The sequence below is a fragment of the Microcaecilia unicolor genome, chromosome 7 (genome assembly GCF_901765095.1).
Source record: "Microcaecilia unicolor chromosome 7, aMicUni1.1, whole genome shotgun sequence".
NCBI classification, from domain to species: Eukaryota; Metazoa; Chordata; class Amphibia; order Gymnophiona; family Siphonopidae; genus Microcaecilia; species Microcaecilia unicolor.
The window spans coordinates 65,583,228-65,595,965 of NC_044037.1; the positions used below are offsets into that span (position 1 = coordinate 65,583,228).

At 39.7% G+C, this 12,738-nt stretch overlaps 1 protein-coding gene across 11 annotated transcripts in view; it reads left to right on the forward strand.

The window, feature by feature from the left end:
• ZNF185 (zinc finger protein 185 with LIM domain) overlaps window positions 1-12,738 on the forward strand; it is a 209,575-nt gene that overhangs the window by 43,015 nt on the left and 153,822 nt on the right. For 10 of the 11 annotated variants that reach the window (XM_030209148.1, XM_030209154.1, XM_030209156.1 and 7 more), the window contains exons 3-4: window positions 4,313-4,478; window positions 8,986-9,057. In XM_030209148.1, the coding sequence (XP_030065008.1) occupies window positions 4,313-4,478; window positions 8,986-9,057 (238 nt within the window). The remainder of the gene's footprint in view (window positions 1-4,312; window positions 4,479-8,985; window positions 9,058-12,738) is intronic. The other variant, XM_030209149.1, reaches the window with a different exon arrangement.

The following is a 12,738-nucleotide window of genomic DNA, read 5'->3' on the forward strand; positions in this document are numbered from 1 at the left end:
AAGTTTTAAAAACGAACAATTTTTTGAGTACCAATATTACAGTCCACACAAACTGAGTGGGAAAATAACTTTAACTGCAGCTGACACTTTCAATACTGGAAATATTATACAGGGTTGAAAAAGAGACCTCAGACGTCTGTGCTTTTTTATGCTGTTATATAATATAACAATTACAGCACAGTACTGACTTCAATCATTGGTCTCAAAATGTCCTAACAACCCAATTTTGTAATTTTCTAATTTATATACAGTAGTACCTCGGTTTTCGTTGACGTCGGTTTCGGATTTCATTGATTTTTTTCGATGAGAAATTTGTCTTGGTTTTCATTGGTTGCCTCGGATTGCGGCGAAAAAGAAGGACGTCCATCTCCCAATTTGTATCGGAAGATGAACGTCCTTCTCCCGATTTTGGCCGTCCTCGTTAATTGCCTCGGTTTTCATCGGTTTCGGATTTCGCCGATTGTTTTCAGATGGATTAACGACAAAAACCGCGGTTTCACTGTAGTGATACAATGAAATCTTAGCGCATTAAAACATCAATATGAAAAACATGTCATTTTTTTGTAACTTATCTTTTGAGCAACAGTTTGCGGCATACGTGAAACGTCCCAACGGGGACCCATTTCTCCAAAAATGGCTTTCTCAGGGGACTTTATGATGCCATCACTGTTGGTAAGCTCAATGTGTGTAGCTGTGTATTCTAGCCAATTATTATTTTACCGGTGGGTGTCAAAAGCTGCTGTTACCTGAGTACCAGTATTAGCAATACATTTCTGTATATAGCACTAAAACATTTTTTTTTTGTGAGCAACCATGTAAAATTTGTGAGCAACGCCCCTAAAATGCATGAGCAATCACTCATGCGATCCACTTAGAGGGATCATTATCCAAGGGATAATTTGCAAAGACCTGCTGAAATGGCTAAGATAATCGGGTAACTTTTCTTGGTAATATATAGCCAGATATTTAGCAGAACCTAAACAGCTACAGCCTGATATTCAAAAGCCCTTATCCGGACAGCAGCAGCCACTGTCTGCATAAGCACCCTAACTGAGCCAATCCCTGAATTTACTGCAGCACTGTGGGGCTAATTTTATTAGGAGCTGCCTAGTCTTAGGAGTTAAGAACATGCCCAAATGCAAGTATATTAGTCATTTATACACCCCGATCTCTTATAAAATACAGACTTCTGTGAAAATGCACATGACAGTTTCATGGCCTGTACTTTCACTGTGGGCGGGCACGGAGGCAGAGTTTGGGCAGAGTGTGGGCTATCCATGTATGATGCTAAATATTGGCTATACTCAGATAATTTTGAGCACCATCAAATACCCAGATATTCAGTGTCAGTACCCAGTTAGGGGCCAGCTCCTAATATCTAGATCTAGCATAGACAGCAACAGTCAGCATTAAAAAAACACTGACCACTGGCAGTTGAATATTATCCCCTTAGGCTCTTAAGTTGGACTGAAAATAAGACACAAATTTTTAGGAGCCTAACTTAAGAATCTAAATTTAGGAAGTTAGCTTTATTTGAATATCGGACCCATGTTATCTACCTATCATAAATGCTTAAATCTTTTCTTGACGGCAGTTAATAAATGTTAAATAATGAGGGCTCCTTTTACTAAACAGCAGTAAGCCCAATGCGGGCTTACCGCTTGCTTTACAGGAAGTACCGCCAGACTACCACAGCAGCCCGGCAGCACTTCCCACCCCTAGTGCCATCATTTCCATCGCTACAAAAATGTATTTATTTTTGTAGCGCCAGAGTGTACCCAGAAGTAATCAGGCTCCCCCCCCTGAAATGGCCGTGCAGCAAGTGCTTTACTTACCGCCCGGCCATTTCCTGAAGAAAAGCGATGCTTCCCTTTTACCATCTGTGGTAAAAGGGGGTCTCAGCATGCATGTAAAACACACACCTACGCCAGCGCTGGCACCCTTTTGCCGCAGCTTATTAAAAGTGGCCCTAAATCTTTTCATTACAAAACTAAAATGCCAAAGACAATGGGGCAATTCTATAAAGTGGTACCTAAATGTAGGCATGACAAAGAAATGCACTTAGCATTAAGGTGCATCTAACCCATTATAGAATAGTAGCACAAAGGCGTGCTAAAATTTAGGCACGATAGCTTTGGTGCATGTGTTGCTAGGCAGAACACGCATGGCATGCCCATGCTTCACCTACTGGTAGATCATATTGCTGTTATATGCTAGCATGCCAATTTTTAGTCTAGCACCTAGCACAAATGCATGTCAATGCCAATTTGTGATGTCATTCACTCGCGTAAGTGCACCTATTCTATAAATTAGCATGCACAATTAGCACCTAAATTTAGGTACCTATTATAGAATTGCCCTTAGCTGCCAGATAACTCACTCCTATTAATCTTAAAAAAAAACTGGGATACCTATTATTTTCCATATTGCATCCAGAGCATATATTTAGTGTTGTTGGGTTGTTGTTTTTTTAATGTTCTGTCTAGAAAGGAATTTTAGATATTTCATTTAGGAGACAACAATATTCTTAGAATTGTTTCTCTGTGATTTGATTTTTATTAAGTACATAAGTACATAAGTAATGCCATACTGGGAAAAGATACTGAGGAGTTATAAATATCTAAAGGGTCCTTTTACTAAGCTGCAGGAAAAAGGGCCCTGCGGTAGTGGCGGGGACTGTTTTTACTACACACCAGGGCCCTTTTTACCGCAGCTGATAAAATGCCCCTCAAAAAATGAGGAACACCACTGAAGCGGATATCTCTTACCACATGACCATGAGGCGGGGAGCACTTGCCACCACCCAATGAGGTGGTGGTAAGGGTTCCCATGGTAACCTGAATGTAACTGGGCAGCGTATGACAATGCCCAATTACCACCAGGTTAGTGCTGCACTAGGAAAAATAAATTTCCCTGCACGCCGGAAATGGTGCGTGCTCTAGCCAGAACTACTGCTGGTGGCCGCATTGGGCCAGTGGTTGTGCCATTATAGAGTGTGGTAAGCCTGCATTTGACTTACTGCTGCTTTGTAAAAGACCCCACTAAATGGTTTGAATGCCTTTAGACACTTCTGCTAATTTGACTCTAAACTAGGCTGCTACTTATATTTATCAGCGCCCTGTGCAATTGTCACACTGATAGGCTTAAAGTCTGACTAGCACTACAAACAGCTAAGTGTGTACTTTGAAAAGGACTTGCTTAAAAACAGTGGGCATTGGCTGTAAGAAACAGTGGGCTTCTTTTACAAAGCTGTACTACCAATTCCTGTGTGGCAAATGAGAGGAAGCCCATATGAATTGAATGGGCTTCCTCTTATTTGCCACACTGATAACCGGCAGCACGGCTTTTTAAAAGAAGCCCAGTGTAAACTGCCATACTCGGTCATAGCAAAGATCCATCAAGTTCAGTATCCTGTTGTTTCCAACAGTGGTCAACCCAGGTCAGAAGTAACTAGCAGGATCTCAAAAAGTAGCGAGCTTCCATGCAACATACCCCCAGGGATAAGCAGTGGCTTTCCCAGAGTGTACACAAATAATAATGTATGGACTTTTCCTTCAGAAACGTCCAAACTATTTTAAAAATTTAGCTACACTAGCTGATTTTACCACAACCTCTGGTAACAAATTCATAAGCTTAATTATGCACTGACTGAAAAAATATTTTCTCCTATGTCTTTTAAATGTACTACCTAATAACTTAATGGCATGTTCCCTAGTCTTTGTACTTTTTGATAGTAAAGAACCAATTGGCATTTACTGATTCCACTCCACTCATGATTCTGTAGACTTCTATGTCCTCCAGGCTGAAGAGTCCTAATCTCTTTAGCCTTTCCTCAAATGAGAGATGTTCCACCCCCTTTAATTTTGGTCACCCTTCTCTGTACATTTTCTAATTTTACTATATCGAGATACAGCAATCAGAATTGCACACAGTAAGCCAAGGATATTGTTTTAAAAATTTAGAAGTAAGGATACATAAGTATAAAACAAAAACAAAAAGTTATAAAGCCATCAGACTGAAAAACTGTATTTAACATGTCACTGCTGTTTTAATATTTCACTGTAGAATAAAATAATAATGGCAGGTTCAAGGTTACATCTCATAGTACTCCAATTTATATAGAATAGAGAATAGGATGATAAATAAAGACCAGGCAGCCTATCCAGTCTGCTCATCCACACAACTCAGCTCTACATTGTCCCATGTTGTCTTGAATTCATATACTGTCCTTGACTCTAATCCTCCAATGGGAGGCTGTTTCATGCATCAACCACCCTCTCCTTAGACTCGACTCTACCCTTTGTCTTCACAGGTGGTTCCAAAGGTGGTTCCAAAGGTGGTTCCAAGGCTGCAGTAGAAGCAGATAGAGACAGCATCCTCCAACAAATGAAAGTACGGACCACATTAAAGAAGGACAAGAGTTGGATCCATGATCAGTCAAGCTCAGTAGACCAGAAGGATGAAAACATTAACCCAAAGTAAGGAGAATGCATGATCTATTGTTCCTATAGAGAGCATCAGTTGAAACTGGAGATAGATCCATGATCCAGGCAAATTTTACAGTTACGGACGTGCAGGAAAAACATTTTCATTTTTGTCTTTTTTTCATTTTGTAGTTTTTGTTAGCGTGTGTTAAATGGAAAACTTTAAGAAAACTATTTTTGTTGGGGGGGGGGGGTCTCGCTTCATTTTGAAAATTTAACAGAAGTGACAAATGTCACTCTTGTTCCCTTGTCATTTTCAATTGACAGCACATCCCTATTCATGTTCTCCAGTCCATATGACTTGTAGATCAAATTGGGGGCCATTTATAAGCAATGAACATATGCCATCTGTTTCAGAAATGACCCCCTTGGGGGCCCTTTTACTAAGGTGTAGGCGCGTTTTGGATGCGTGCAGGTTATTTTTTCAGCGCACCTGGAAAAGGGCATTATTTTTTTTGGCAGAAAATGGATGTGCAGCAAAATTAAACCAGCGTGTGTCTATTTTCGGCCTGAGACCTTTCCACCACCCGTTCACTTAGCGGTAAGGTCTCATGCGCTAACCAGGTGGTAAGCGGCCAGCACACGTAAACTGTTGATTACCGCTGGGTAAGCGCCATGTGGTAGAAAATGGAAAATATTTTCTACCGCATGTTTTGGATGCACGTCAAAAATAGAATTATCGCCCGGGGCATTCGGTAGCCTGGTGGTAGTTCCAATTTGGCGCGCATTGGATGCACATAGGTGCCTATTCATCTTAGTAAAAGGGCCCCAATGAACTGCAATCATTTCAAAAATTATGGGATTCGGCAATGCATGGATCACAAGCTTGTAATCCAAGAAGAGAGCATGCTGTAATTGTCTTTGAAAAATCAAGTCTCCTTCCCTCTATCTCATTGAGATATTCCCAGAATAAGGAAAAAATCCTTTCTGATCTGACCTACTGTACTCTCCTTGAGGGGAGAGGAATGAGAATGCTCCAGTCAATTTGCTGTTTTCCCCTCAACAGGGGAAATTCTTCCAGCACAAGCCCATATTTCTCATCTTTGTATAGTCCTTCTCCATGCCAAATGCCTCTCTCCAGGATGGAGGAGTGGGAATTTCTCTGGCCTCTTTGCAGTCCTGTACATTTGTTCCCACATGGTCTAGGATTCAGACATAGGGCCCTATATTCAGCCCTTGGCTGTCAGCAGTGTTTAAGTTTCTGAAAGCTATGGGCTAAATTAAGCCCAGATATTCAATGATGGGCTAATGTACTGCAGAACAATATATCATGTAAAAAAACAAAACAAAAAAACCTCAAACAACAAAAATAAAAACAAACCTTCCAAAAAATTGAAAAGTCAAATGAAAATGGTGGAGGGGTCCATACAAAAACCAGGAGTCCAATGGGTAAAACAGGTCGATTTATTAATAAAATCCAAACAGTGTGTGTAGATCCAAATCTTCAAGTTCAGTATACAAGAGGCACATTACATCAATACCCAACACAGGCCATGTTTCAGCAAAAGTTTGCCTTCATCATGGGTCCTGTGCATGGTGCAATGGGGCACCCGCATGCCATCAGATAACAATGTTAAGCAATTGGGGCCTTAATCTATAAAGGTTATGCTCCTAAATTTACACTCCTAAATTTATGAGATAATTTATGCTCCTAAATTTCGAGCATAATTTATGCTCCAAAATAGATTATGCTCCTAATATAGGAGCATAAATTTAGGAGCGTAAATTATGCTTATAAATTAGGAGCATAAATTTTAGGAGTGTAAATTTAGGAACATAAATTTTAAGAATGTACATTTAGGAGTATAAATTTAGGAGCATAACCTTTATACAGTAAGGTCCTTGATGCCTAATAGATTCAGAGCAATAGGCAGTATGTATATATAAAATACAATACTCTAAGACTTCTGAAATTCTAGCATCTTCAGTGAGGGAAGATGCCTTTTCTACCCCCACTGACATGCTGGAATTTCAGAAGTCTTAGAATATTGTATTTTATATACATGGCCTGTGTTGGGTATTGGTGTAATGTGCATCCTGTATACTGAACTTGAAGATTTGGATCTGTACATGCTGTTTGGATTTTATTAATAAATCAACCTGTTTTACCCACTGGACTCCAGGTCCTCCTGATTTTTGTTTGAACCCCTCCACTCTCTTTGCTTGACTTGAAAAAATACCCTACCAGGAGGATGTCAAAGAAACATTCAAAAACTCACAGGTCAATATTTACACTCTATGGTCAGTGATTTTTTTCAATGCAGGCTGTGGTATTTAAATAAAATCTGGATATTTGACACCGCTATCTGTTTAATGAGCAATGCTGAATAGCTGGATAAAAATGGCAGCACCTCTGTTGTCCAGACAATGCTGATATTCAAACTGCTATCCAGATAATTAAGTGGACAAAGTCAGGACAGCAATTTTTCTCCAACTTTATCTGAATAGTTATCCAGATAACAGTTTGAATATTGCTGCTATCCAGATAACTTTTGTCTTTGCCCATGCTTTGCCTCCGCACAGCCCCCGTACTCTCCGAATAGGGTCAGGGTAGTCTGTAATGATTTTTAGCACATAAACGCAGTTACATTTTTGGGCCATCAGTTTTTAGGAAAACAGTTCTGGAAGTTCTCCTTACTTCTGCTTGTCAGGAAAAAAAGCAAGAGAGTGCCAAGTCCATGGTCTAAAAGAAAACGTCTTAGGCTCAGAGATTAGGCCTGCAAATAGGTGGGAAAATGTGGAATACAAATGCAACAAATAAATAAATAAAAATTCTTTGAGGATAATTTTCTATAGATCACCTAAAGCTGGGTGCCAGGATGATGCTTGCTGAGTGTGAATACTATAGTGGCAATTGCAGTTGTCATTATAGAATACTAGTGTAAATCCACAGCTGCGTGCCTAACTCTAGGTGCGAGCTGGTGTAAATGCACATGGCTAATTTTAACAGACAAACAAAAGAGGCAGCAATCTGCTCAGAGATAAATCGTCAAACAAAAAAAAGAAGACTGAATGATGTACAGCTGAGAAGATTTATTGTCAGATACCCGATGTGGCCACGTTTCGCCTTAAAAGGCTGAATCAGATGTTTACAGTACACTAATAAAAGGCAAAAGTGTGTTTCCCCTTAATTAGTAAATCCGCATCCAAGACATACTATTAGGGTCCCAAAGGGAACAAACACCTAATAGTTGGTGGATGTAATAATAAAAACAGCTCAGCAGCTAGCAGCAGGATAAAGAAAATGTCTCCTCCTTTCTCAGTAGTATGCTATTGAGAAAGGAGGAGACACATTTGCCCTTTATTAGTGTACTGTAAACCCCCGACGCAGCCTTTTAAGGTGAAACGTGGCCACATTGGGTATCTGGCAATAAATCATCTCAGCTGTACATCATTCAGTGTGCTTTTTTTGTATCATGGCTAATTTTAGGCAGTTAGGTGCACAATTATAATTATTCTATAACCTGCATGCATAAGTGCTAGGCATGCCCTGACCCTCAAAGGAAGTAGAACAAGTGTAGAACTGTGGATGAATCTTCCAACAGACACTCAGTTTTCAACAAAAATGTTTATTGTGGAATCACCGCTAAGACTCGACACAGAGCCACGTTTCAGCATTGCCACCTGCTTCAGAAGTCTACTACTGCATACTTAAAAAACAGTCTCTACCTTAAAAAACAGTCTCTACCTTGTATGGAAGGGTCATTACATTTAGAACAGCACAGAGTTATGCCTGATTATGCAATAAGCTGTCAAAAAGGAAGAGTTGGAATGAACAACTCTCTGCTGGAGTAGCGGTGATTTTTGTTGAAAACTGAATGTCCATTGGAAGGTTCATCCACAACCCTACTCTTCTCCCATTTCCTTTAAGGTTTTTATAGTGATTCTTCTATTCCTCCACTTTGGTGACATTCTTCCGTTATGCTTCTGCTCCTCTCATGCCCCTCCCAGGTACATACCCCTTTACAATTGCATACTAAGGAATTTGTAAGTACAATTTGCAGAATCTCAACTAACAGCAGTTATGCACGTAACTGCTAATTAGTGCCAATTAGCACATTTATAACCAATAATTGGTAGTTAATGCCAATTGGCAGCTAATTATTATATTGTTATGCACACAACCGACAGTATTCTATACCTTGTGCACGCAACTGTGCACACTAAGCAAAGTTGCATGCCCAACCAAGAGTTACAACATCTCTTCATTATCTCATGAAAGGCCCAAAAATAACAGAATTTAGCACGCACTAATCATTAGTGTGCACTACACCTGTTAGTGCACCTTAGTAAAAAGACCTTTATTTTTTTCAGTGTGCCATGTTTGCAAGCTTGTTTTGGACTACATTGAGTTGCTGCATGAAGACCTCTGTTCCTTCTGTATTTTTGCAAATGGTTTAAACTTTCATATTCACCGTGCTTTGCCACTGTAGAACTATGCATGTGGTTTATATTTTCTTTAGAAATAACAGATTGGCTTGTTTACCTCTGTTTTTCCCAGAGACTCAGTATTTCGATCACCCAAGAGTTACAACATCTCTTCACCATCTTACGACAGGCCCAAAAATAACAGGTAACATGACCACTTGGCCACAAACTTGGGGGCCATTTTACTAAGCTGCGTAAGCATCTATGCGTGCCCAACGCGCACCAAAATGGAGTTACCACTTAGCTGCCTCATGGCTCTTGTGATAATTTCATTTTTGGCACGTGTCCAATACGTGTGGCCGAAAAATAATTTTTAGTTTCAGACACGCGTATAGGACGCTTGCCAAGTGGCATTTGACTTGCATAGGTCATTACTGCCCGGTTACCACATGAGACTTTACCACTAGGTCAATGTTTGGCGGTAAAGTCACAGACCCAAAATGAATGTGCAACAATTTTGATTTTGCCACACGTCCATTTTCAGCAAAAATTTTAAAAAGGCCTTTTTTACAGGCGCACTGAAAAATGGATTGGAGCGCACACTACCTCAGGCCGTTTTTCAGCGCACCTTAGTCAAAGCACCCCTTGGCCTCTTAGTTGTATTCATATATTATTTGAGCTTTAATAGCAACATTAGCAAAACCATCCTGAGTTTTTATTTTCAATTATAATTGTATATTTCATTTAGCATTAGCATTGAGTGAAGTCATTTCTTCTGAGTAAAAAACTATCGTTCAGGGTTGATATATGGGGGACAATTAACTTGCTATACAAGGATTATAGGCAAAAGAGTAGCCACTCTGAAATTCTTGTTGTGTGTGTGTGATTTTAGTTTCTGCTAGGGTCATGCACAGACAAAATATTTTCAGTTCGTCTTTAGATTTTTTGAACAGATACACAATTTTCAGGTTTTTTTTTGGTTAGTTTATATGTTAATATTAATAAAAACATTTTGACAGACCTGTTTAATTCATGCACATCAGTTATGTATGCATTAATTTGTAGGTTAACACACGTGCATTGGTTTCCTGTACATTAAGGTGGGAAAGTCTATATATTGCACCAAAAAAATCAGTGCCGAAAAACCATGTGCTGAGCGCTATTCTATAAACCTTGCCTAAAGTTAGGTGCGGTTTATGGTACATGTAGCACCTGTCCTCATAACTAAATTTAGACGCAACCATTTACGCCAACTAAAACCTGGTGTAGATGCCCATGCCTAACTTAGGGGATTGGGCATATTCTATAACAATGCACATAAATTTTAGGAACACCCATGCCCCTCCCATGTTCATGCCCCATTTTGAGATCTGCATGGTAGACTTTACGTGCACCACTTTATGGAAAACACTTAGCAAGTTGTTCACGTAAATTCTAATTAGTGCCAATTGTTGCCAATAATTGCTTGTTAGTGTCCAATTATCGACGCCAATTGGCTTAATCAATTAAATTAAGCTCGCAATTTGGCTGCACATCCAAAATTGCACATGTAACTTTAGTCGCCATATATAGAATTCCCTCCTAACTGGGCAATATTTAGCTAGCGGAAAACAGCATTTTTATAAACACTGACTGCCACGGGCCTGGATAATCAGTGCTGCCCCCCCAATCCAGACACTGGCACTGAATATCATGGCACTTTGTGGCTCTCATAAATTACGTGAGTACCAAAGCTATTCAGTGCCACTATTCAGTTATCCACATAGTTTGGCCTGCTATTTATGTGGTCCTGCTTGCTCAGATAGTTATCCAAGTACCAGTACTGGATATCATCATTTCCCAGATAACTCTGGGGGCACCACCAACACTAACCAGAAAGTTCCACACCAATCAGAGCACATATTAAGCAGCATTATCTGGTTAAGTGCCTCTGAATATGGACTCCATAAGAACTACCATACTAGGTCAGGCAAAAGGGTTGGCCACTGTTTCCTACAAGACCTGAAAAAAATCAATAGTTTCCATGCTACTTATGCCTAGGGATAAACAGTAACTTTCCCAAGTCTACATGGATCATAACAGTTTATACACTTTTCCTCCAGGAACTTGTCCAGACCCTTTTTAAATCTAGTTATGCTACTTTTACCACATTTTCCAAAAACAAATCCCAAAGCTTTAATTGTCATTGAGTTGAAACCATATTTGTTTTAAATGTGCTACTAAGTAACTTCATGGAGTCTCCTCTAGTCTTTTTAAAGGAGTAAACAACCAATTTGCGTTTACCCGTTCTAGTTCATTCATGATATTATAGCCTTCTGTCCTACCTCACCCCAGCCAAGTTGAGAATCTTAACCTATTCAGCCATTCCTCATAGGGAAATTATACTATCCCCTTTACCATTTTTGAGCACTCATCTCTGCATCTTTTCTGGTGCCAATCTATCTGAGAAGCAGTGAACATGGAATGATTCTGAAATATTTTTCAGCACACGTACCAAAAATGCCTTTTTTAAATTTTTACCGAAAATGAACATGCGGCAAAATCAAAATTGCCACACATTCATTTTGGGTGTCTGACCTTACCGCCAGTCATAGAACTAGTGGTGTAGAATCTGCACAGTAAGGACCTACGTGCATCAGATGCCACTTGGCCCTTAGTCTTTCTACTGTGGCACTATGCAGTAAAAAGGACCTCGACACATGGGAAATCCACATACTGACACCAGTGCAGGACCCCTTAATCACCTCACACATTCTCATGTCCAAATCATTTATAAATATGTTAAAAGCAAAGGTCCCAGCATAGATCCCTAGGGAAGTCCACTATTTACCCTTTTCCATTGAGAAAATTGACCATTTAACCCTGCTGCTGGACTGCTACCTGCATCTTATTATTGATGATATGTTAATTAAGTTGTTGTGGAGTAGGAGTATGTAAACTAAAGTCCCCTACGATTGCTAGTTATATGCTAGGCTATGCTAATATTTATGGGGTTTTATGTTATTATTTTTGTAGGTTCCCCTCATAGACCTAAGAAGATTGTTTTGCTAAGAGCGAATTACTAACTAATAGAAAAGCCCTAATTAAACCTTTTAGCCTCCTTATTGGTTCAAAGCCTATAAATCAAAGATCAGGTCAGGGGTAGGTGGGAGCTGAGGTGGGCAGGAGGGAAATAAACTCTATGCAGAGGTTTACTTTGACTATTAGCTGTGTTCTACACTGAAACTATAGTAAACTCTAAAACAGTACCTTTAAATGCTGGCCTATGAAACTATAGTAGAGACTTAAATGATAAAACTATTCCCTAAAAATCCTCGGTGTAACATTGGACCGCTACCTAACACTAGAGAACCAAGTAAAATCCTCAACAAAGAGAATGTTCTTCACAATGTGGAAACTCAAATGAGTGAAACAATTCTTCCCGAGGAAAATATTTCGCAACCTGATACAATCAATGGTGCTAAGCCATGCTGACTACTGCAATGGAATCTACGCAGGATGCAAAAAGCAAATCTTAAGGAAACTTCAAACCGCTCAAAATACGGCAGCAAGACTCATCTTCAGAAAAGCATGTTTTGATAGCGCAACACCCCTTCGCGGAAAAGTACATTGGCTCCCAAGGAACGCATCACCTTCAAAATCTGCACTATGGTTCTCAAAATCATATATGGTGAAGCATCGGGATATATGATGAACCTAATCGACCTACCAACCAGAAACACATCCGCATCAGCACGACAATGCCTAAACCTCAACTACCCAAGCTGCAAAGGACTAAAATACAAATCAACCTACGCATCCAGTTTTTCCTAGATCAGTACACAGCTATGGAACGCACTACCAAAAACCGTGAAAACCACGTATAACCACCTCCAATTCAGAAAAA